This window comes from Mesoplodon bidens (assembly GCF_964165515.1).
Source record: "Mesoplodon bidens genome assembly, chromosome: 1".
In the NCBI taxonomy this organism is placed as follows: domain Eukaryota; kingdom Metazoa; phylum Chordata; class Mammalia; order Artiodactyla; family Ziphiidae; genus Mesoplodon; species Mesoplodon bidens.
This window is the reverse complement of record NC_138176.1, coordinates 48985120-49011435: the sequence shown is the minus strand read 5'-3', so window position 1 is coordinate 49011435 and position 26316 is coordinate 48985120. Positions and strand designations below refer to the sequence as shown.

The 26316-nt window shown below is 46.3% G+C and overlaps 1 protein-coding gene across 1 annotated transcript in view; it reads left to right on the top strand.

Annotated features, from left to right (window-relative positions):
• WDFY4 (WDFY family member 4) overlaps positions 1-26316 on the top strand; it is a 276626-nt gene that overhangs the window by 27855 nt on the left and 222455 nt on the right. The window contains exons 3-12 of the mRNA XM_081247758.1: positions 664-778; positions 1555-1667; positions 3789-3923; positions 5529-5718; positions 8289-8478; positions 9416-9573; positions 11170-11622; positions 12528-12632; positions 14292-14482; positions 21159-21739. Of these exons, the coding sequence (XP_081103884.1) occupies positions 664-778; positions 1555-1667; positions 3789-3923; positions 5529-5718; positions 8289-8478; positions 9416-9573; positions 11170-11622; positions 12528-12632; positions 14292-14482; positions 21159-21739 (2231 nt within the window). The remainder of the gene's footprint in view (positions 1-663; positions 779-1554; positions 1668-3788; positions 3924-5528; positions 5719-8288; positions 8479-9415; positions 9574-11169; positions 11623-12527; positions 12633-14291; positions 14483-21158; positions 21740-26316) is intronic.

Below are 26316 nucleotides of genomic sequence, written 5' to 3'. Positions count from 1 at the left end.
CCCTTTTCCATGGAGCCCTTGGAGGCTAATCTGGTAAATTGTTTCTGGAGAGTGAGTTAGAAGTTAGTAATAGGTACCAAATGACTAAAAAGAGAAAAAAAACCCACTCTTTTAATTGAAAATCCCACTTTTTTAATCCTGCAATTCCCCTTTTTAGAATTTATCTGAAGGAAATACTTGCATGACTAAAACTAAGATATCTGCATGAGGTTTGACAAGTGTGTAAGAGGAGAATCGGTGAGACACAGCAATTGATGGTGAGGAAGGGGAGGGATGTGGGATGTAGAGAATCACTCTTGGAATTTCCCACTAGGGCAGGTGGGTGCCTGGTAGGGCCATTCACTGAGGCAAGATGCAGCAGGTCTGAGGGGAAGGCAGTGGATTCAGTTATGCGTGTTTGATGTTTTGGGAGCACGAGTTCAGGGGAGACATCCAGGGGCCAGTTGGAGGTGTTTGGAGCTCAGCAGGAAGTTGAAGAATTCATAGGCACTAGTGTAGGGAGACAGTGGAAGCTGGAGGGTAGGTGATTCAGTGGCCCTCGGATGCACCTGGGAAAGCGAGTTGAGCCATTGGTTTGGACTGGCAGGGAGGGAAGGAGGTGATTCTGATGCCTTACTTTGTAGCTTTGACATCTCTGAGTGAATCCTGCATGTTGCACTTCAGGCCTGGGAACACTCCGTGGGGATCATCTGCTTTCCCAGTCTCCAAAGGCTGGCTGAAGATGTTTCCAACCAACTTGCCCAAGAAATACAGAAGGCACTGGTGGGAAAGCCTGCAGGTAAGAGAAGAGAGGTCCTGGAGAACTTCACAGTAAGCGAAACAGCTCTGTAGACCCCTCCCAGGCCTCCGGCTAAGCCCCTCTCTGCTTTCTAGAGGAGTTAGAGTAGTGACTTCGAAAGCGCATGGAAGGCCAGGTTCTGCCAGGGAATACCCTGGAGAACAAAGGAAAAGGCTAAAAGAGGGAAGAGAAGAGGGACGTGGGAAAGTCTGCTGCTCCTGGGAGGGACACAAACACACACACATACATACACACACAGACACACAGAAACCAAAGCCAAGCATGTTTCCTGCTGCAGGTGTCCTGACTTGTATCCTTCCACTCAGGGAGCTGGACCCCAGAGGCTGGGCTATGAGACTGAGGGCAGGAGGGAATTCCAGGGGGAAGGAATGGCTTGAGCATGGTGTAGATTGCAGGAATCCCTGTGACAAAAGGGGCTGTGTGATACAGGAAGTGGGGAAAAGACACTGGATTGTGGCAAGTCCAATTGCCGAGGAGCTTGTTATTATTATTTAGCAATAGGGAGCCATTGACGGTTGTTGAACAGGGAGGGTGGTATGATAAAGGCTATTCTCCAAGGAGATTCATGTGGCAGAGTGTGAAATGTTTGGTACAGATGCAGGTGTCATTGTTGCGAGGGCAAGAGGCAGAAGTTCCCTAAAGACGCTAAGGCACATCTCATGGAGAGAGGGGCCCACGTGGAGGGAAGCTGGGTGACCAGGCCACCACACTGCCCTGCTGGTGACCCTTTCTCCCCTCCCCCACACTCTTGCCAGAGCAAGCGCGGGTAGCAGCTGGGCAGTTGCTGCGGTGGAAGGGAGATGTGGATGCAGAGCAGGATGGCTACCTGCTCCTGAAGTCAGTGTACGTGCTCACGGGGACAGATTCGGTAAGTTCCAGGCCCCAGTGGCCCAGCCTGGGTGCTTCTCACCTGTGTACAGAGGGACGTCCCAGCTCAGGGCTGTGGCATGTCTCAAGGGTGTCTTTATTTTCATGAAACGGATTTATCATTTTTCCTTCCCTACCTCCCCTCGGATATAGAACGTGGACTTCAGAGTCTGAAATTCATATTCACATCCTGCCTTTTCAGTTGACAAGCTGTGTGTAACCTTGAGCAAATAATCTGGCCTCTTTGCATCTCTGTTGTGTTGTTAATTCTAAAATTGGGGATAATAATGCCTCCATTCTAGGGTTAGTGTGAGGATCAACAATGACGGATGTGTATGGACTGTATTTCCTGTGTGTCAGGGTGAGGCTGGGCGCATCCCATGCATTGTACTAATGAATCCTCCCCAAACCCTACGAGTCAGATTACAGTGATGCTGCACTGGTGGCAAGAAATCAGGTTCGCCCCTGATATGTAGCTGTAGTCTGTCTGACTCTGTGCTCTGAGCCACTGCTCTTTACTACCTCCTGCTAAATTCAGACTAAAGGAGCAAGGCCTGTAGGCACCTGCCCCGGGCCTCCCCAGAGACGAAAGCGACCGCTCCTCCTTCCCTTACCACCCAGGCCCCATCCTGGTTGCAGTCACGGCCTCCCACCATGAAGCAGGGACCTTGAGTGGTTTGCCGATGACTGGTGTCCTCTCAGGCAGAAGCAGTCCCTGGGAGCTGTGGCCAGCAGCAGCAGTGGCCGAGGCCCTGTGCAGGGCAGGCCCAGAGGTTCCTCCATCTAGCGAGGCTGCCCTCTGTGAGCGTCCTGGTGCCCAGACTAGGAACAGCAGGGAACCAGGCTGGGGTGGTGGCTGCCCTCTGTCTAATGGTGAACAGGGGCATCAGACAGGCATTTGGAGACAGTGCCAGGAGGTGAGAGAGGAGCACAGCAAACAGTTGTTCACCGGCGGGAGGACCATCTGACTTTTCTCCCATGTAAACTGCCTGGACCACCATCAGGGACAGGGGCCTGGAGCACAGGGTGGGGGCTTTTCAGCCCCTGAAGAAGGACTGTTTTCAGTCTGAGTAGTAAAAAGTAACCTAAAGCCTTTTTTTTTGCTGCGAGGAGTCTGCCCCCAGAGCAGTGAGAGAGTAAGCAGTTGGCTTTCTGGGGAGGCAGTGCAGTTTGGAGGACAGGGAGAGCCACCCTGAGTGCAGTCATGCAGGGCCACATGTCCATTATGGGGGCAGACACTACCTGCAGTGGAAGCTTTTAGGGACTAGTGGCCTGCATTGCACTCGTGCTGCTGGCCCAGGCTGTACAATCTTCTTTTCTCTTTTCTAATTTACCCACCATGTCTGTGAGATTAGTCAGTAGGGTGGGAAATTGCATGGACAATATAACTTTTAATAACCACACATGTGCTCTCTCACGGTCATGTATGTGTGGACACACGCATGTAGGGGCTACAGTCACAGTAATCCTGGTGCAGCTGCAGGCACAGCCTGTGAAGAAAGGCCCTGGGAAGCTTCACACTCAGGCTGGTCCCTCTCTGCCAACTCCCTGTCTCCTCTCTGTCTGGCAGCCCTGGGGCTGTTCAGCTGCGGTGTGGCTCTCTGGATTATTGGTCTCCACCTATAGGGCTGTTTTGGTCATGATGAGGTCTTAAATCTGGACGAAGGGATGGAAAGGGCCCTGAGCAAGTCCTTAATTCAGTTGCTTGTATTTGTTCTCAACCACCTTTTCCCTACTGAGTTTCCAGTTCCCTCATCAGGAGGAAACCTACCAAAATCAGAGGTGTGATTGCCAGGAAAGCCCTTGATTTCTGCTGTGCACCAGTCCCACCCTCCTGCCCTCCCTCCTTTCCTTCCTTCCTATCATCTATCTATCGTGTAAAAGATATAATGTTTATCGAGCACATAATACACACTTTATATAAACTTAATCTTCACAGCCATCCCAGTGGGCCCTATGATTGCCTCCATTCTTAACTGAGAATGCGTCTCCCAGAGAGAGGAAGTGACTTACCCACGTTCGTGGCTAAAACAGCCACACTGGCTGACCTCTCTGGTCTGGGTCTGGAGCCGTGTTCTGCCTGGCTCTGCGGCCCTGGGTCACGTCTGCTCTTCCCTTGCAGGAGACGCTGGGCAGAGTTGCTGAATCTGGGCTCCCAGCCCTGCTCCTCCAGTGTCTTTACCTCTTCTTTGTCTTTCCTCTGGAAAAGGATGAGCTTTTTGAGAGTGATGTTCAAGTTCAGAGGATGTTTGTGCAGGTGAGTGGGAGGAGGGCTGGACTCCCCTGGCCGAGACCGAGCTCTGCTTCTCCAACCTCCTTTCATCTCTCTCCCCCTAGTTCTGAAGCTCCTCTATTCTCCTGGAGGGCCCAGCTCACCCCTTTCCCCCAGGTTCTGCAAATGCCGGGGAATCCCACGCATTTGGAAGATGGAGTTTCTCTCCATCTCACTGTATCCTTGTATGGCCCTTGTTCTCTCCCAAGATGGTGTGCTTCTCCTCCCCCACTCGGCCACACCAGCTCCTTGTCCTCCAGTCTGTGTTCTAAGGTCCCGCCGACCCTCCCAGACATCTGGAACCTCCTGTCTCTGGCCCCTGCACCTCTGAGAACAGACATGCTAAGCCCTACTTGCATAACTGTAGCCAACATTTTCTAAGTACTTGCTATGTACCCCCCCTTATGCCATATGTCACCTCCCCGAGCCCTCTCTTCCACCACAGGATGTGTGTGGTTTTGTGGTCTAAGGTACGGTGAGTAAACATGAGTCCAGGGTCACAGAGGTGGTAGGTCGGGGCTGGGATCGGAACCCTGGGAATCTGGCTCCTGAGTCTGCTCACAGAAAGGCATTTAACCACTCTGTGCGGTCACCTCCGTCTCTCCTCTCAGAGGCCATCTCAGGCCACTAAGCATCACATGTTATGTCCTCATGTCATTACCCATCTTTCCTATCCTCTCTGACCAGCAGCGACTTTTAACATAACTTCTCACCTCTCTCCCCTGCCCCCTTACTGACAAGTTCTGCTTTCTCAGCTTTTGGGATGCTCCATTCTCCAGAAAACTCCTCCTGCCTCTCTGGTGGGGGGACTGTGTATCTTACTCAGCTTTGTGCCTTGGCCAGGGTCTCGCACAGAGCACATACTTCGGACCACTTGGGAATTGCCAATGCAGCTGTCCATTGAACATGCACGTCCATATCCCCATCCATTTTAGACCAATTCTCAAGCCAGAATCATCTTTACCAGAGGGTATCTCATGAGTTCTGGCAGATTCCACTTATGGTGGGTTGCCCATAAGCTACATTTATTAGAAATTTAGGTGTCATTTGCCCACACATAAATCATATTTCAAGTGGTGACCAGGACACAGTACTGGGTACTTAAGTCTTTACAGTGTGGTTTCTATGTGCTCTGCAGGGAATTAGTGTGGCCCTGTCTTCCTGGTCCTCTCCATGTATGGACAGAATGTGAGCCACAGTGATACCACATCAGAGTTCCTCAGGGTTTCCTTATTTCATTCCACAAAACATAGAGAACTCCTCTTGGGTTCGTCACTATGCCAGACCCACGGTCTCTCACAGAGATGACAGAGAGAGAGAAGTTAAATGGGGAGAGCAATCGCGCGAATAAATGATCAGTGTCCAATTTTTTAAGTGCTCTGATGGAAAAGTGAGAGATGTGCTGGGAAATGAGGACAAGAGTATAAATGGAGGCCCTTCTGAGGAAATGGCATTGAATCTCCCTGGTCTGGGGCAGAGGGTGACCACATATGACCCCATCCTTCCCGCTGAGACATGGAAAATTAGGGAACAAATTCATCACAGGAAGGAAGCTTCCTAACCAGAGTCTCTTTGGCTTTTTTCTTCCAGATGTTGCTCAACATTTGCGGTGAGGCTCAGGGTCTGGAGGGACTTCTCTCTGGAAACGAGCTCCAGTCTCTCGTGATCGCCACGACGTGTCTTCGGGAGCACACCTGCTCCTTTTGGAAGGAGCCCACCTTCTGTGTGCTGAAGGCAATCTCCAAGGCCCAAAACCTTAGCATCATCCAGTACCTGCAGGGTATGACCCTGGGAGACCAGGGCTGGGCTGTGGGCACACTTTCTAGAATAAGACCTTGGGATGCCCTTGCAGCATCCGTATAGATTCCAGGGACCAAAATAGAGATGAACAAACAGGATTTTCACCGATGCCCAACTATGCCTAGTAGGTGACCCTACATTGCTTGGGTCCATTCATGAAAGTGTCTTTATTGTTCATTTTGATGCTCTACTGGAGGAGAGAGGGAAAGGGGAACTCATTTACTACGCACATGCTCTTGAACAGACACTGTGCTGGGCTCATTTGTATGTTACCTCATTTGCTTCTTTGAGATACATATTGATAATTAATGCCATTTTCCAGCAGAGGAAACAGATTGAGTGATAGAAGAATTTGCCAAGGCTCCCCAGCTAGTGAAGAAGAGAATCAAATATTAAACCTGGAGATGCCTGATTCCAGTGCCTTAGGTTCTGCTCTGGGCAGCATGTGTAAGGGTTAAGGACTTAGATTCTGGAACCAGATGGCCTGGGGTGGGGGCTCCAGCTCCGTCCTCCTAGCTGAGTGACCTTGGGCACTTAACTGCTTGGGTGCTTCAGTTTTGTTTTTTTTTTTCGGTACGCGGGCCTCTCACTGTTGTGGCCTCTCCCATTGCGGAGCACAGGCTCCAGACGCGCAGGCTCAGCGGCCATGGCTCACGGGCCCAGCCACTCTGTGGCATGTGGGATCTTCCCGGACCGGGGCATGAACCCGTGTCCCCTGCATCGGCAGGCGGACTCTCGACCACTGCGCCACCAGGGAAGCCCTGCTTCAGTTTTTTCATCTGTAAAATGGAGATAATAATCCCGTTTATCTCAATGGATTGTTGTGATGCTTCGATGAGTTGGCACATTTGAAGTGCTTAGATAGCGCCTGACACCCAGTGGCTGCCCCATAGGTGTTGGCATCACAGCATCATTACTTGGGTGGGATCAAAGGCAATACCCTGAGGGAATCAATTCCTTTAGCAGTCCCAGGGGTCTTCCTTAGCATCATCTGTCTCCTGAGGACCCAGGTAATGCTGGGAAGCATGAACACTACTGTGGCTTGCGGAATCCTGGGAAAATGTATTAGCCTTTTCTCAGGTGCTGGCCCACCATGGGGCAGGAAGGGAAGCTCTGCAAGGCTAACTCCTAGGGGAAGGTTTTGATGAAAGTCTTCAGCTGACCTCTTCACCCACCATGCACCATTTTTCAGCTCCACCAGCTGAAATGCCTCTTAGAAGCACAACCGTCTATCCCTTGAGTTAACTCTAAGGTGTGGGGTCTTTTTGGGAGAGGTGGGGGTCTGAGCCTGCCAATGTGACCTGCTTGTCCACAAACACTTGCCCTGTGACCTGACTTCTTTCTGGGGCCTCCTATAATAGACGGTGTCAGCTGGTGAGAGCTGGGAAAGCACAAGCCCACCCACTTACTGTAATTGAGCCCTGGGACGAAACTTCATCCCCAGTTTCAAGATTGAAATTTCCCAGTGAAGCCATGGCCCAGTGGTAATGATGTAGGGCTGAGCTGGGCCTGAGGTGCTCAGCAGCCCAGGCACCCCTCACAGACTAGAGTCAGAGACCCCTGAGAAATGGCTGCCTGCCTTGGTGGCGGGGGTCTCTCACCGTGGTCATTATTCTCAGCTGGAAAAGAAAAATGCCACCACAGTGAGGAGCTGGCCACAAAAGCACTGTGCCATAGGGGAATGAGTAGTTTCCATGGGCGTATAGGCTGAGGAGAAGGTCAGGAAGTAAGGACTAGCCTGGTGTTTACCTGCCAAGACCACAACTCTCAGTGCTGCCCTGCCTGGCATGCAGAGTTTGGAACTTGTCCTTGTCCTCGCAGGTGAGGGACTGAGAATGCCTTATCTCAAATTCTGGTAGACACTTTTCCTGATCCACTGGTGTGACTTTCCTGGCACTCAGAAGAGGCTTCCCCCAATGAAAGAGCCCTAAAAACAGTGATCCACCCAAATGCAAACCCAGTGACATCTCTCTGCTGACTCCATTCTTTCCCTGGCTTCTCACAGCTCTGGGGTAACCAGTGTGTTCCACAGCAGGCCACATACCAGTGGGGCCTGTCTTCCTCCCCCTCCCTTGTGGACCACACTTCCCGGCTCCAACCCCCTGGAATCTTTAGTAGCTGATACACACCATCTTTTTGCCCTTCATCTTCCCACATGTTCATATATCCTTCCCTACACTTTTCATCAAGCTAATTTCTGCTCAGCATTGCTTCCTTAAGGTCTTCTGTGACACTCAGGTCTTGTGTCTTGCATCTTGTTATTAATGGGCCTGGACTGTCCTGTGTGCTGGGAATTAAGAGCAGAGGGCTTAGAGGCTCCCTTCCACCTCCTGTTTCACCTGCTCTCCATCTGGGCCCTCGAGTGTGGCTCTCAGGATGACACTTCTCATGGAGGAGGCTTCTTCTTGATCCAAGAGCCAGCAGAAAAGTGTTTTGAATGAATTGTCATTCACATCTTGATATACAGTGTAAAGGCAGGTGGGGAGGGAATGACCACTGAAGAAAAGCTATTGCCTTTGAATTCAGCAGGGGTGTGTTTCCTTCCTGCAGCCATGGATTGCATCAAGATCTCCCTCCAGAACCTCTCCAGGCTTGCAGACACTCTCCCTGCTCCCGAGGTGAGCGAGGCAGTGAGCCTCGTCTTGGGCTTTGTGAAGGATTCCTACCCCATCTCCTCTGCTCTGTTCCTGGAGTTTGAGAATGGGGAGGGCTACCCTCTGCTACTCAAAGTGTTACTTCGGTAAGTGGATGTGCTTGGTGGGGAAGAAACAGTGGAAGCCAAGGTCCTCACAATCATTTGCAGTGCTTTGGAGAAAGACAGATATTGGGGCTTCTCAGAATGTCTTCTGAAATACAAATCTCCATAGAGCATGGCCAGAGAGACTTCTTTGCAAAAGTAAATCAACGTGCAGCCGGGTTTGGAGCTACTTCTTTAGGAAACCAATGGGTGATCGCAATAATAGTTTTACCAAGTCCATTTGGTGGCATGTACCGCCTGCATGCCTGCTGGCCTAACAGCCACCTGTCAGAATCCACATCCTGTGTTGGAGGGCTTTCTTGGATGGCTGTGACCAGCTCTGCCTATATGCTTGGGGGTTGGAAGTGCCCAAAGATCAACAACTCCAGGACCAGCCCTCTACCAATGACTGGTAGAAGCTGATGGGTCCATACCCAGCAAATTTGCCCCTTGGGTGGGATAGCTCTACCCTGCCTTCCAGAGTCCCTGGGAGGATTAGAAACAAAAACAATACTCACCCTTGAAATAAGCATGAGGAAGTCTAATAAAGTCCAATTATTTCCCATGATGTCTGTATTGTTGCCATTCTGAAATATCAAATCTCTCATTCTGGGGGTGCTTCTGCCCTGCTGGTGCCCTAAGCTCATGACTTTTGGGGGGTCTGGCCACGGAAAGCAGCCTTCCGGTGAGCAGATGCTGTGGCTCCTCACAGGTTTCTCTTTATTCTAATTGCACGTCCTTAGATCAAGGGCTGAGGCTTGCAAACAGAGTGACTTTTATCCGCTCCCTGTGTCTTTTGGTGCTGAACTGGTGGAGACCTTTTGGGTCTTGCCCAGCACTGCGATTTCCATTGCCTCTGTATCCCTGCGAGGAGCACCATGAGCAAACCTGACTGCTCTGTCCAAAACGTCCAGGGAGCTGGCCTCGTCTGTTCCCACAGGTATGACGGGCTGACCCAGAGTGAAGTGGACCCCCACCTAGAGGAGCTCCTTGGGCTGGTGGTGTGGCTGACAACCTGTGGGACATCAGAGCTGAAGGTGTTCGACAGCATCACTTACCCGCAGCTGGAAGGCTTCAAGTTCCATCACGAGGCTTCTGGTGGGTCATTGGGTGTCTCTGGGTGCCTGACAGCACTTGGCACTGTGCCCTGACAAGGCAATGCAGGTCATTCCCCGATTCCCTGTGCAGAAACAAACATGTGGCACCTGTCAGTGATACAGTAGGGGCTGATTCTGTCATGCCTTTGGGGAGACTTAAAATCTCTCCTTTATAGATTTTTCCAGATGATCTGGGTGGGACTGAGATGAAATGTTTGCTTTAAAAAGGCAAAGACTCTCTCAGATAATGGAGGGAGCCTGTGATCTCCATCCCCACCTCTGGTGTGACTTACTCGGTGACATCTGCTTATCTAACAGGGACTGATGGCCCTGAAACAGCCATCCAGGCTCAGAATCAGTGCCTCCTTAGCTCTACAAGATGCTGATTGACTGATGAACTCAATCAACATGTACTGATAATTTCTGTCCAGCAGCCACCCTGCCCCATGCTGGGTACCACCGTGAAGAGGCCAGGTGTCTGCTCCTTAAAAATTCTCTATAGAGACCATCACACAAACCTTGAGCCATAATCTACTCAATAACTGGCTGATAAACAGGCACAGTGGTGACACCAGTGCAGAGAATTAGCTCTGCCTGGGTCAGTCAGGAAACCCTGCAGAGAGGGTCCCATTCAAGAGAAGTTTCAAGGCAAAGGATGGGTCATCCAGGTAGAAAAGAGGGGTAAGAAATATAAAGACAGAAGGTATAGCCTGGGGAAAGAAACGGTGACCAGAAACACCTGGATGTGTCTGGGGAGATGGACAGAGAGACCTGCGCAGACCAGAGGGTGGAGGCTGCAAAGCTGTGAGACCAGTTTAGGAAAAGCCACTGGATGTGACTCCAGCAGACACACAGGGGAGTGGCTGGATTAGAGAGGAGTTTCAGAAACATCTTGAGTGTCTGAAGCACAGAGGGCTGGAGGCAGGGAGTTCTCTGAGGAAGTATCTCCTGGGTAAGAGAGAATGAGACTTAACCTTCTAGCTGGAGAGAAAGGAGGGAGTGGGTTTGGAAGGTGTCTTTAACAGCTTGCCTGGAAATGAAACTGACTTTGCTTAGTAATCTTTAACATCATTTGATTTTAATTAATTGAAACCAATCCTCCAGTCCTGTGCTGCCTGATGGAAATATAATGCGAGCCACATTACGTAATTTTAAATGTTCTAGCAGCAAAATTTTAAAAATTAAGAAAAAACAGGTTAAATTATTTTTAATAATATATTTTATTTAACCCAATATATCCAAAATATTACCATCAAAAAATGTGATCGTACAAATAATTGTTAATGACTTTTTTTTTGCCTTCTTTTCTTTGTGCTACATCTTGTAAATCTGATGAGTATTTTTACACTCAGGGCACGCCTCAGTTCACAGTGGCCACATTTCAAATGCTTAATTACCCAGCACGTCTTAGACAATGCAACACTAGCCTTATTCACATCCTGGGCATATGGCTTTTCTGGACTTCTGATAGACATTTACCCACAGGAGCTAGAAAATAGAAACTTTAAATGGTATTTCCCGTGATAATGCAAGCATGTATTTCTAGGCATAGGCAGGAGAAATGATTTGCAGGATTATTTCTTTTTTGCATCTTCAGGGGTGACTGTGAAGAATCTTCAGGCCTTCCAAGTCCTGCAGAATGTTTTCCACAAAGCCAGTGACCCTGTCCTCTGCACCAAAGTCCTGTCATCCATCAGGACCATGTGGGCCTGGAATGCCCGCAACTTCTTCCTGCTGGAGTGGACCCTGCAGCCCATCTCGCAGTTCGTGGAGATCATGCCCCTGAAGCCGACCCTGGTACAGATGCACTTCTTCCAGCTGTTGGAGGTCCTGGTGTTTGAGCTGCATTACGTGCCCCATGAGATCCTGCGGAAGGTGCAGCGCCTGATCCAGGAGAGCCCAGAGCCGCTCGTCACCCTCGTGGCCTTGCAAACTGTCCTCAGGATCGCCGGGGGGGACCCGCTCTTCACTGACATCTTCCGGGACTCGGGGCTCCTGGGCCTGCTGCTAGCCCAGCTACGGAAGCAGGCCAAGATCCTGAGGAAGTCAGGTGCCTTCCAGGAGCTTTAGGAAGGGAAGTGGGGAATGGGTGGGGGCCAGTGTTAGCTGGGCCTGGTCTGTGTGCCAGCCCCACCACCCATTCACATAACAGAGAAAGTGAGTGTGCCCATGTCACTTGGTGCCCTGAGCGTCAGAGAGGGTACCCCTGGGCTACATGGCTTCACAGTGCAGGCAGCCTCCCTATTTTCTATAACTTGCCTGATCTTCCCCATGAAGAGGTGGGGGGGATGGGTGTAACTAGAAGCCAACTCATGGGACTAACTCAGGCCTGATGACTTCTTAGTTTTCAGATACCTCCTGCAGTAGATATTGTCTGAGTGTGTAGGTAGGGAAACAGCAGAAGGACAGGTCCTCAGCAATGCAAAGGGGAAAGGAGGCTCAGAGAGGCTTGAAAGTCCAGGATGGAAGGGTGTGCGGGACATGTCCGGGGTCAACTGGGATATGGCCACCTTGCTCACATGGTGCTGTCGGGCCCAATGGCCTCCCACCTGGAGCAGAGGTCAGTCACCAGGGCCTTGCTGGCCAGCTTGCCCCTCTAAACCTTGGCCACACTTTTGCATGCCCTGCTGGGCTGTACACCCGTGGCTCCTTGCCAGCACTCCCTCCCCCTGCCTCAGGAGCGCAGGCCTGGGATTTCCCTGCCTAACCATGCCCCATGTACATACCCTGGATTTTACAACCAGTCTTCCAGGGGATTTTGATGCACTCAAGTTGGAGAACCTCTGATGTAAGGGTTGTAGGGTCACATCTTACAAATTGGGATGCACACTCCTTTATAATGGAAGCATGATATTCGTCTTTCTTTAAGAGGATAGGAAACTAATGGAATTGGAGATCTGGGGCCATATCACATGTACTTAAAAATGTTTCTTCATTGCTTCTTAAATATGGCAGGAAACAAAGAGTCCAATCCTGGAGTTCAGGATATAGAAAGAGAACTGACTTGTGTGATGCTGAGAACTGTGGTCAGGCTTCTGAAAGGATCAGTTCGGAATGCAGGTAAGGATGGTATCAAATTCACCTTGTCACTGGTTGGGAAAACATTAACTATTTCCTGGTGATTTATGTCATTGCTCAAAGGCTATATCCAAGGAATAACCAACACTATCGCTGTGGCTGATGTCCATTCACTGGTTGATGTTCAGTGATCAACAGTAAATTGGTAGACACATTAGTTGACAATTTTTACTGTTTAGGTTGCTAAATAAGGTTGGGAATCAAAGAGTTATCTTAAATTTATGAGACCACAGAAACCCCATCTCCCTCAAGTAAAATCTTTTAATATATGGCTGCACTGACTATAGATACTTTTTAAAAAAAGATTCAAATTGTAAAATACAGGCAAAGAAAGCTCATCATTTTTTTTTTTTTTTTCCGGTACGTGGGCCTCTCACTGTTGTGGCCTCTCCTGTTGTGGAGCACAGGCTCCAGACGCGCAGGCTCAGCAGCCATGGCTCACAGGCCTAGTTGCTCCGTGGCATGTGGGATCTTCCTGGACTGGGGCACGAACCCGTGTCTCCTGCATTGGCAGGCGGACTCTCAACCACTGCGCCACCAGGGAAGTCCAAAAGCTCATCATTTTTAAGAGACATAATTTGATGTGCTTTCAGCCCATGATGGATTTAGTAGCTTCATCCATTCAAAAAAAGTTTAGCTTCCTAAGATCATGTGGCTCTCATGCTTAAAAAATACGTGCCTAAAATATAAATGCATGTATATTATACTATGAAGCAGATGCATCAGCAAAGTGACATCAATGGGTTTGGTGATTTGGTGCATCTTTATCTGAGGCCCTCACAGGTCAACTATACCAAATGTGAATGATTATTTCATTATGGTAGAGCATGTCTAATGTTAGACTATAAGAGATTCCCTGGAGGTTCTGGTTAATAGGGAGGTGCATATTCCTAAGCTCCCTCCCAGAGATCTAATTATCAGGTCAAGGTAGAGCCTAGTAATCTACTTGTAAACAGGCTTCCAAGGTGATTTCCATGTAAGGGGTACCTGGCCCATAATTGCGGAAATCCTGCCTTATGGAGTTGACCAGCTCAAATCCATGTCATACCATTTGAACGACCCAGTTACTTCCTAGTTCTTATTCTACATGTGATTACTTCAAAGATCAATCCTGGGGAAGAAATTCTTAGGATTACTTTTAAACAAAAACATACCATTAGCCAAATTTCTTAAATCCTGCCTGCCACCCACCTTGTCACAAGAAACTACCTACGAGTTAAACATACTCTTAAATTCTGGTTTGCTTTCAATAAGAATTTGGGCAGAGATAAGAGAGAATTGCCATTGGTCCTGGATTAGGGGATTATGTGGAAATAAATGCCAGAGGTATATCCAATTAAAGTTTGTATTACTTACGCCTCTAAAAACAGAGAAGGGGGAAATTGTTTTTCAAAAACAGAATTCTCACTGGAGAAGAAAGCAGTTTTTCTTTTTAATTCTCAGCTCCATAGTTTCTCTCTTCCTCTTCTTATTTTAACAGTAGGTATGGATTTTGAAAAAAAATTTCTAAGGCGTGGAAAAAACACATACACATGTAGCCAAACAAACTTGGAAATTGTAAGGAAAAGCTTTCCTTGTAATTGAAGCTAAGGTGCCAAGGCCCCCAGCGCTCTAGCCCCATACTCTCTGTCTGATCCCCAGTTGTCCTGAAAGACCACGGCATGGTGCCCTTCATCAAGATCTTCCTGGACGATGAGTGCTACCGGGGAGCCTCACTCAGCATCTTGGAGCAGCTCTCAGTCATCAACGCCGAGGAGTACATGAGCATCATTGTGGGCGCTTTGTGCTCGTCCACTCAAGGGGAACTGCAGCTGAAACTGGATCTCCTGAAGGTGATGTCAAGTCCTCCTTTGTGATGGGTTTCCCATGGACATGCAGCAGGTGATCGGCATTTGCCCATGCATTCATTCATTTAGTTGGTCACTGTATCATACAGGTAGAGTACTACTGGCTGCTGTAATGAATAAATCTCCCATCCTCAATAGCCTAGCACATTAGAGGTTTCTTTCTTATGTACCGTCCAATCAGTGATCGGGAGGAGTGTCATTCAGGGACAGCAGTCACCTGGGCATCTAATCTAGCCATCAGACAAAGGAAGGGAGAGCAGAGAAAATGGCACACGTTCTTTTTCAGGCCTAAAACTGGTGCCTGTTAACTTCTGTCCAAGTTTCTCTGGGCAGGACTCATCTGGATGCAAGACATGCCAGGAAATGGAGTCCCTAGTTGGGCAGCTACTTCCCAGCTACACTGTAAACTATGGAAGTGGAGCCCAAATTGGTGGTGGCCAAGCAGCAGCCTTGTTTACTTGCCCAGCATTTAGTGAGCATCTACCAGTTACCAGGTCTGATGCAGAGTGCTCGGGACACACAGTTGTATGAGATTCAGCCCTTGCCAACTGGTAGCTCGTAGACTAGGGCTAATATTAAGTAAACAATCATGGTGATGCAGCGTGATAATGCCCCAGAGGTTGAAGGCAGGCTGCCACGGGAACAGAGAAGTAGGAGAGACCAATGCTGCCTTACATGTTTGAGGAAGGCTCACAGAGGAGGGAACGTCTGAACTGGGAAGAGGAAGCAAAAGGCAGTCAAAGGCACAGGAACAGTGGTTACAAAGGGAGAAGTAAAACTAGGCTGTCACCTTTGGACAACAAAGAGAAGCATATATTTTTGTTTTTGTAATATTGTTAATAATCATCAAGTTATCTTAAAACAGTTAAAGATGATAATAAACATCATCAGCCTTACAGCTCTCACAATTTTGTTGCTGTTCCTGCTTTTCCATTTCTTTTGTCTTTACGGGCTTATGCCTTAAAAAAAAAATCCCCTTTCTTTTGTTTATGCTGTTTAAGAGAAGATCAGATGTAAATGTAAATATCTCCCAAGGAACTGACTTGGGGACCGGTCACATCTATGTGCAAAAGAACCCCCTATGCAATACACACTCATGTTTCATTATCATGCCACTTTGGATCACTGGTGAATTTTATACAATACGAAGTTGCTCTGACTTCCAAAATAACCCTCAACCTTATTTAGCCATGACTATCTCTGTACAAAACCATTTTACCAGTTAGAGAATGGCATTCAGTTTATTTTACCTACTTTATTTCTCAGCAGAGCCAATGTCAGGCACTGATGCAACTGTATTCATGTCTTCTCATGACCTAATCCTGTGGAGTTCGGCATGGCCAATGTGTCATGAGAATCCCATCCAGAAGTGGCATTATGACCATAGTTATCATGTATTTCGCAGATGACAAGAACCAAAACAGCAATTTAATCACAGGGTCAAAAAATCAGTGAAGGTGATGAAACAAAAAAGGAAAGTTAAAGGTCTTTTGAAAGACACTGGAGTCCCATGATTATGGGAAGTAACAAGATTGAGGGGAGCATGTAAAGGGGAGAGTAAGGGAGAGAGATATCAAGAATTAATGACAGTTTACAGCTGAAATGCACCTTAGCTTCATGTGGTCCTATCTTAATATTGGGCAGAGATAGGCCCCGAGAGATTCTAATACTGAATGGTGAAGTTGAGTTTGGATCTAAGACTAGTGATTTAAAATCTGGTGATTTTTCCTCTTCATTTTGCTGTCTGTTGCATTTTTTCTCATATGTCTGTGTTCAGCTTAATTCACATGAGCCTTATTCTAATAAGGAACAGGGAAGGCAGAGAGCAAGGCAGTTAGGACTTTGGTTTTCTATTGGGTGAATAATTGGAAGCCCTATATATTTCTGACATTTTCATATTGAAAGTCAAACAGATTCATGGAGAGAAAAGTTTTGGCGAGCAGAAGTGTTTTTGTGTCCATTATAGAAAAGCTCTTTGCTTTGCTCCTGGAAAGTTCATCTTGTTTACTCTAGAGCCCAGAAGCACCTTATTGGAGTGTCAGCCCTTGGGTAATAGGACTGAATTTCTAGACTTAGTAATGTAAAGCCATTATGGTGTTTTACAGATTCAATATCATTTCAGAATCACACTATCAACAGAGCACATCAGGGATGAGCACTGTGTAAGCTTATTTAACAGAGTCGTACCCCGCACTCAATGTGCTGTCTTCCCCCTGGGTACCAAGGCACTGCTGGGCAGGTGGGAGGGTGCCCAGAGCCACCATTGTTCTTCCAGGACTAGGGTGATAACACGTTGCAGCTCGCGTGAGTGGTGGGGAAGGATTGGGCCCCAGAGCCTGTTCCAGCCTTGCCCACCACTGGGTCGTGTGAGCAACTAGCCAACGTTTGTTGGAATCTGATGTGGGATCTGCCTTTGACCTACATCACTTTGGGAACCCCTCGGGAAACAAAGATGTAAAATTAGTTCTTTCTGGCTAGATTTCCTTTTTTGGTAGTTGACAGTGGACTCTGCCCAAAGCACTGTGCCTGCAAAGTGGGTCAGATGTGGGATGAGGTGAAAGTGATGGAGGGTGGGGACCTCAAAGGCAGGACTCCCTGCCCCACCACCCAATAAAGGTTTGTCATCTCTGCAGTGTATTCATATCATGGTGCCACCCTCAATTCCCTCCCCTGAGAATCAGCCAGCTGCTCTGGAGGAGAAAAATCCTCCAGAAACATGTGACTTAAGGCAGTTGCTTCCAAAATTCAGTGGTGCTTCCATACCAATACAGAGGCACATGTGACTTCACCACCTAATTCTGGCAAATGATAACCAAGTTAAAGAATAATGTAAGCAAATGAATTTCCTCTCCATGGCCAGTGGGACTGTGATTGGGTTATGCACAAATTCAGATTGATTTGCTAATATACATTTAGCTGTTCAACTCTGAGCTTAATCCCATTACCTCACCGGTCTTCCAGCATGACACATGGAAAATTATGAGGAATAACAAATAATAGAATGTGAAATAAATCCTGTTAGTCCTAACGTAGTTAGCGCTTTGCAGCAGACATCCATTTTATAGATTCAAGCTTGAGGAATACTAACTCAGAGAGGATGACATGGTAACTGAGTTAAGGAGGAGAAAATGTGCTTAACGCTGACCTTTCTTGAAATGTGTCAACCCTAGCCTGATTACTTTGACTTCAGCTGATTAAATTTACTCCCTTCCGTAGACACTCAAGCCTAGGTGATGCATTATCATGCAAAGTTGAATGACAGTAATGGAGACCCTCCTCCCAGGTCCCCAGTTCCTGACAAATCGTTTCCCGAACTAGTGCAGTATTTATTTTCCTTTATGATAGAAATGTTTCTCTTTAGTTGCTATGAAATTAAGCCTTTGTAATTGGATTTTGGGCTCTTTACTTTATGACTCTGCAAATATGAAATTAACCCCATCCCAAGAAATAATAGAGCAGTCTGAGTTCTAATGAGATTACCCCCATTTTAGATAATGACTCTGAATTTAATAAATCAAACAAAGCAACAATTAAGGTCAGCCATTCCTTTTTTCTCCACCCCTCCCAACAGGAGGAGAAAAGAGCCATCTAGGAATTACAGAGGATAGACCCTCTGAGAGACACAGATCATAAGGAGGACTATTATTGGTTTGCTTTCTTTTTAAAATATCTGCTCTCAACATTCCTTGAATGATGGAGACCTTCTGAGCAATATCTGGTGTCAACTTGGACAACTGGAAGATGGTTTCTTAAGGAAAGAGGGGGGTTTTAGTGGTCATCCAGCACTTAGACAATTGCTTGTAATCTGATTAGTTTTATTTTTTAATTACGCTCTCTTTTTGGTGTTTGTTTTGTCACATGTCACGTGATAAACAGAAGAGCTCCATTCATTCCATTTGCCTTGAACAACCTCATAGTAGTTTTAGGAGCCACTGAAAGCACTCACATAAATCTAGGCAGTTTACAGGTTAACAGCTTAAGATTTCCTGATGTCTCGGTGATTTATTTATTTTCCATGGCACGAGTCACATTGAGACAGGTCGAGACAGACAATGCAATGCATGCTGTACCCCACGTTAATGTTCAGCCTTTTGTGTGGATTATCAGTTGGCAGGAAGAAACTACCACCACCACATACACTTCAAGGTTAGAGTTCATTTCCAACTTGATCGAAGAAATAATATTCTGTGCGGAGTGAGTTGCTCACACAAGGCAGCCACAGAGGACTGGCCCCAGTGTCCTGGGGTTGGGGGTGGGGTTTGGGGAAGGCAGCTGTGGTGATGCAGTCTATAAACAGAAAGGCCGTGCCTAGTCTAGAAAGCTCTGTGTTGCTAAACCATACGGGTTTACATTCACCACATGTCACTATTCTGAAGAATCTGCTCTAACAGTCTACATACAATCTTCTCTTTAAGGACCTGTCTACAAATGTCAAACTTTCCTGGGTTTTGAGCCAAATTCAGTAGTACTTAGGTCATATCCTCACCCAGGAGGAGAAAGCAGTTGTCACTGTCTGGTCCTTAATGTTTCATTTTTGCTTCTAGCTGTCAGGCAGTCTGGAAAGCCCATTTCCCTGAAGTCTATCCCACCACTCTCATTTGATCCCCCATTAGTGCATGGCCCCGATGCTGTTTCTTTTAAAGAACAAAATGACAATTCAATTTCCTCACAGTCACCCCCTGAGCTGTGGTGGGTAGTCTTTGAGCTAACCACCATAAGTCATGCATTTTCTTCTCCTATAACTGGGAAAACTGACCCACATTGGTAAGGATGAATCTTTCTACATCACTCTATATGATAATTTGTCCATATTGAACATAATCGTGGCCATTGGCCTTTTATAGATTCTCCAAGTTTCTACAATCTTTGTTTTTAATTTCTTGAAATGTCATTGATGGGGCCGTGGGAGCACTTTAAGCAGCTCCTTGGTCATCATTTCTCTCCATCTTTGAAAGAGTCCTTGCCTGTATACATTTACTTAGTCCTGGCTCATTTTGTGCTTTCCTACCCCAAGCTTGGGTTGACTGCCTGCCAAGCAGCTCAGGCTTCATGTAGCAGAATACAATATTAGATATCAGAATTTGGGTGTTAGGGGTACACATTATATTGTTTCAGATAAACTCTAGTGTTAGGTTAGGGTTACCAGCATTTTAGAGACAGAGCTGGAAAATTACCTTTGCCCTGCAAAGTGCATGACTTCATATTTCATAGCTACCTGTAACTTTACTGAATTTCTATTTGACTTTCTCTATATGAGAATTTAAAAATCTAATCCCTTCCCTCCTTTTTTCTGACCCACCAGTTTTCTCTTTGTCAATGGACTTTCATGCATTATGCTATAGACTGTCACCCTAAATCATGCATTTAAGACACAGCATCACCCCCTCTCTCTCAAATTGGGAATTTCTTTTTATTTTTTCTCTTTGAAACTTGTTTCAAGCATCCTGAAATTGACTTTAAGTTGTGCCTGCCCAGACAATCCTCTTTCTTGTGTCACTGAACACTAAACATTTGAAAGGACAAAACAATTCAAATCTTCCTCCAGAGCAAAACTACAGGGACTGGCCATTCTCTGGGAAACATGACTAAGAAGCCTGGGTCTTCGATGCAGTCCCATGCAATTTTCATGAATAGTAAATAACTAAATACCAAAAGTTAGAGGCTTTTGATATTTATCTGAAATCATCCATGCATTCTTCACTTTTAGGTGTGAAACTTTAGCACAGAATGAGAACTTCTTAAATGTAGTCCTTCTTTCCTTCCATAACATTTATTGAATACCTAGTGTATATCATGCACAGGGCTCAATGAATAGTACATTGGAAGTGCTTAGTAAATATTTGATTTTAGAAGGAATTAAAAGTTTGGCTGTCCAGTAAAAATCTGAGCAATCTGTAGAAGGTAGATTGCATATGTATGTTGTAATAGCCTAAACTCCACACACGGTCTATATTATATGCTATATCTATATGTTTCCTTCCATTAGGATTTCTCTTCTCCACCTTAATTTCCTCATATTTTCACACAAGGTTTTAAGTAGATTTGTTTGATTATCTTTCATTTATTAGAAGAATCTGTGCTTGCACAGAGAGGGAGGTAAATAGTAATAAGTTGCTTTATATAGATTTCACTGAGTCTCCTTTTGCAATACAGGAAATGGTTCATTCCATAAGTTTAGCAAATATTTATTAAGTAGGTGCTATGTTCCACAGCAGTGAGCAAGCCTGATTTCATGGGGCTTCAATGCAGGGGAAGGCTGAGACAATTTTCAAGTAGCTTCAATACAGTGTGGTGAGAGTTTTGATTGGGGATTTAGAGGTGTGAGCACTCAGCCTGGGATGAGAACAAGCTAAGGGTCAGGGAAAGCTTTGTGGAGGGAGATGCATTTAAGTCAAGATACAGGACTGTAAGTCAACCCTATAAAGCAGCATAGCCTTTAAGAGCAGCCATGTGAATGAAGACACTTTGGCACAACCCAAAACTAAAAGTAAGAGGAATGGTACTGACCTCCCAGTGTTTCAGGGTCGCGCATCGGTAGCTTGCTGTTCCTACGGAGTGGAGCGCAGAAGAGCACCCGGAACGCTTTGGCAGGGATGGGTGGGAGCTCAGCGTTAAAGATCTGCCTCCTCCATCTCACTCACTTGTATCTCATTGGTTTCAGTCTCTGCTCCGGATCCTGGAGACCCCCAAAGGCCGTGCTGCTTTCAGAGTCTCCAGTGGGTTCAATGGGCTGCTGTCCCTGCTCTCTGACCTGGAGGGGTCTCTCCAGGAGCCCCCGCTGCAGACCTGGGGGGCAGTGTCCCCCAGCCAGACCCTGGACCTGGTCCTGCACACCCTCTGTGCTGTGTCTGCAGCACTGCACCTGGACCCCGTCAACGGTGACTTCTTTAGGAGGACCGGGCTGTTTGAGAAGCTGGCAGAGGACCTCTGCTTGCTGGGCTGTTTCGGGGCCCTGGAGGAAGAGGGCGCTCCTCCGCACTCCTGGGAGGACACAAAGGCCAGGCCATTTGCCGATTTGACGAGGGCGGCTTTTTCCTCTGCCAGCCCACTCCCACCCAAGATACAGAGCTGCCTCCAGATACTCAGCTTCCTGGACAGCATGGCCCGAGGCACCCTCCACCTGTGCAAGGACCTGAAGGACTCCCCGAGGGCGAGGCAGGAGGCGGTTGTGGACGCTCAGAAGGGAGAAGCCGGCAATGACCCCCAGGGAAACTTCAAGCAGTGGCCAGACCTGGAGGACAGGTAGAGCTTTGCTGCCTGCTTCCTTAATCTGTCATCAGTGTATCTCTGTCTCCCGAGTCCTACGCAGCCTACGCAAACACCCCACGCATGCGTACTACAAACTGGGTGTGAGGAACCGTCACGTTGTTACTTATTCTTCAGAGTAGGTGTCCCCGCCCGGCGTCGTTCCAGTAAATAGAACGAGATGGAGTTGGATTCAGAAGCAAAGGAAAGCTTTCTTCTTTTATCAGAGAACGGAGAGGTGCCAACTCACTTGCTCTCCTGACAGGCCAGGGGTGGGGCTTCCGTTTAGGGATCTAGAGTGGAGGGGGCGGGGGCGGAGATCGCAGTGCCGGGTGCAGTGTCTCTGCACACAGCTCACCGCCGCCATCTTGAATTGAGTATCGTGTGCAGCGCTTCTGCACACGATCCACGGGCTGCAGTGTCCCGTGCAGCCGTTTCGCACTAGGAACTCCGGTCTGAGGTGCCTGGTGCGGGTCTCTGTGTGCAGTACCCTATGAGCAAGTGAAACTAGACTAAGCACAGGGGAAGAGGTGAGACCTTATTTTATCACCTAGATTCCATTTTGTTTTTCCTAGGGACCCCAGTGGGCTTTGCTGGTGACAGCAGGACTGTCTTTTCTTTAAATCAAGTTAACTTTGTTTTCAAGCCCCTCTCCCCGTCACCCACCCCCATCCTGAGAACTGGCAGAAAACCAATCCAACTCAATACAGGGCTGGGGGATGCTGTCGGGTCGCAGGAGAACCAGGGAAGCTTACCCGATCTTGGAAACGGAGGGCAGAGCTCTGCTGCCCATAGGCTCACTTTCTTCTTTGTCATCTTTGCTGCTCCTGGGAGCTTTGATGCCTGGGCCCAGCCTCCCTGGTATGCCCGGCAGCCTTTGCCTTCCTAGGTCTTATCTCCCCCCACTGCCAGGGCACTGCCAGGGTGTGGGTGAGGTCCTTGACTTGTAAGACACAAACAACAGCGTCCTTCCCAATCATGGGGCTCTTCCTGTTCTTTCTTGCTGCTTCCATTTCCCCTAACAAGGACAATTTCTCTTACTTCTGCAGGCTCATCTCCTCAAGGACCTCATACTTTGATAAACAACCTTTTGCTTTCATCCCTGTAACACAGAATTCCATTAAAGCAGGGGAGCACAAAGAACCCTCCACCCCCTTGGAGCGAGAGGGGAAAAACAAAAGAACAAGGCAACAAAATAGTTGGTGTCTTTTTTTCATTCCTCTGAAGCAGCAATGACAAAACACAAATTAATATTTCAGTAAACTATCCTGCCTGCCCCCTCTCCAGGTCATCTTGCCTTTAACACCACAGGACACTCTTCTGAAAGACATTGCACGTGTTTCTCCAAAGAGAGCCCCCTTTGGCCAGACGTGTAGGGGGTTGGTGGTGAGGGGGATGGATGTCAGTTCTCCAGCTACCGCAATAATCATATGATTGTTCCTGTTACATTGGTTAATCTGGTAAATCAATTAGTTTTCTCACCTTGCATTTCTTCACAATTTGCTCATGATATAATTATTGCTAGATTTGATTTTTGAAAAGAATTTTTGTTCTTGAGAAAGTTCAACCTTTCACACTCCTTTCTTGACTATTTTTACTATGAAATTTGTGTTACCCTCATAAATTGGGCAGTGTTCCCTCTTCTATTCTCTGGAAGAGTTTATGGAAAGATTACTATTGCTATTCCTTTCTTTTAAAAATTAATTAATTAATTAATTAGCCGCATTGGGTCTTCGTTTGCTTTCTCTAGTTGTGGCGAGCGGGGCTACTCTTCATTGTGGTGCGCAGGCTTCTCATTGCAGTGGCTTCTCTTATTGCTGAGCATGGGCTCTAGGCATGCGAGCTTTAGTAGTTGTGGCTTGCAGGCTCAGTAGTTGCGGCACACAGGCTTAGTTGCTCCGTGGCATGTGGGATCTTCCTGGACCAGGCTCGAACCTGTGTCCCCTGCATTGGCAGGTGGATTCTTAATCACTGTGCCATCAGGGAAGTCCTACTATTTCTGTTCCTTAGCTATGTGATAGAACTTGCCAGTAAAATCTCAGGAGCCTGACGTTTTCTTGAGAGAAGATTTATTCTTTTTTTTTTTTTACCTTTTTAAAAAACAGCTTTATTTTTACATAATTCACACACCATAAAATTCACCCATTTAAAATGTACAATAAATTTTTTTGTATATTCACAGAAATATACAATCATTACCACAATTGATTAGAACATTTTTATCACACCAAAAGAAACTCCATACCCATTAGCCATTATTTTCCATTTCCCCTGCCCCTATCTCCAGTCCCAGGCAACCACTAATTTACTTTCTGTATTTAGGGACTTGCCTATTCTGGGTATATCATATAAATAGAATCATACAATTAGTGATTTTTTTTGTTTCTGGATTCTTTAATTTAGCATAATGTTTTCAAGGTCATCCATGTTGTAGCATGTATCAATACTTCATTCTTTTTATTGACAAATAATTTTCCAGTGTGTATACCACAATTTACTTACACGTTTATCAGCTGATGGACATTTGGATTGTTTTCACTTTGAGGTTATTATGAATAGTGCTGCTATGAACATTCATGTACAAGTTTTTGTGTAGATACATGTTTACATATCTCTTAGCTAGATACCTAGGAGTGGAACTGCTAAATCATATGGTAATTCTACGTTTAACATTTTGAGGAACTACCAAATCATTATGCAAAGTGACTGCACCATTTTACATTCTCACTAGCAGTGTGTGAGGGTTTCAGTTTGAATACCTTCTTGTCAACACTTGTTATTATCTTTTTGATTATAGCCCTCCTAGTGAGGGTGATGTGGTATCTTATTGTGGTTTTGATTTGCATTTCCTTGAAGGCTAATGATATTGAGAAGCTTTTCATGTGCCTATTGGTTATTTGTGTATCTTCTTTGGACAAATGTCTGTTAGAGTCTTTGCACATTTTTTAAATTGATGTAACATTGGTTTATAACTATCTAAGTTTCATGTGTACAACATTATAATTCGACTTCTGTGTATACCATAGTGTTCTCACCACCAAAAATCTTGTTTCCGTTCATCACCATACAGTTGATTCTCCTTACCCATTTTGCCCTCCCCCATCCCTCCTTCCCCTCTGGTAACCACTAATCCGTTCATTCTCTGTCATCTATGTGTTTATTTTTGTTTTGTTCTGTTTGTTCATTTATTTTGTATTTTTTATATTGCATATATGAGTGAAATCATACTGTATTTATCTTTCTCCATCTGACTTATTTCACTTAGCATACTACCCTCAAGGTCCATTCATATTTTTGCAAATGTCAAGATTTCATATTTTTTATGGCTGAGTAGTATTCCGTTGTGTGTGTGTGTGTGTGTGTGTGTGTGTGTGTGTGTGACATCTTCTTATCCATTCATCTGTTAATGTGCACTTAGATTGTTTCCATATCTTGGCTATTGTAAATAATGTTGCAATGAACATAGGGGTGCATATATCTTTTTGAATTAGTGTTTTCATAACCTTTGGATAAATACCCAGAAGCAGAATAGTTGGATCATATGGTAGTTCTATTATTAATTTTTGAGGAATCTTCATACTGTTTATTTACATTCCCACCAACAGCGTATGAGGGTTCCTTTTCTCTGCACCCTCACCAGTACTTGTTGTTGCCTGTCTTTTTCATAATAGTCATTCTAACAGGCATGAAGTGATATCTTATTGTGGTTTTGCTTTGCATTTCCCTAATAATTAGTAATGTTGAACATCTTTTCATGTGCCTGTTGGCCATCTGTATGTCATTTTTGGAATCTCTACTTAGATCTCTGTCCATTTAGAAAATTTTTGTTGTTGTTGAGTTGTATGAGGTTTTTTTTAAAATTAATTAATTTATTTTTGGCTGCGTTGGGTCTTCGTTGCTGCACGCAGGCTTTCTCTAGTTGCGGCGAGTGGGGGCTACTCGTTGCACTGTGTGGGCTTCTCATTGTGGGGGCTTCTCTTGCTGTGGAGCACGGGCTCTGGGCGCGCGGGCTTCAGTAGTTGTGGCACATGGGCTTAGTTGCTCCGTGGCATGTGGGATCTTCCCAGACCAGGGATCAAACTTGTGTCCCCTTCATTGGCAGGTGGATTCTTAACCACTGTGCCACAGGGAAGTCCCTGTTTGAGTTCTTTATATATGTTTTGATTACTGTAGCTTTGTAATATAATTTGAAATTAGGGAGTGTGACACCTCCAGCTTTGTTCTTTTTTCTCAGAATTGCTTTGGCTATTCAAGGCCTTCTGTGGTTCCATACAAATTTTAGGACTTTTAAATTCTATTTCTGTGAAAAACGTTGGGATTTTGATAGGGATTGCATTGAATCTGTAGATTGCTTTAGGTAATTATGGACATTTTAACAATGTTAATTCTTCCACTACTATGTTAAGTAAGAGTGGTGAGAGTGGCATCCTTTTCTTGTTCCTAATCTAAGAGAAAAATCTTTGTTTCTCACTGTACAGTATGATGTTAGCTGGGTTTGACATATATGTCATTTATGGCCATTATTCATTTTATTCAGAGTTTTATCATAAATGGATGTTGAATCTTGTCAAATG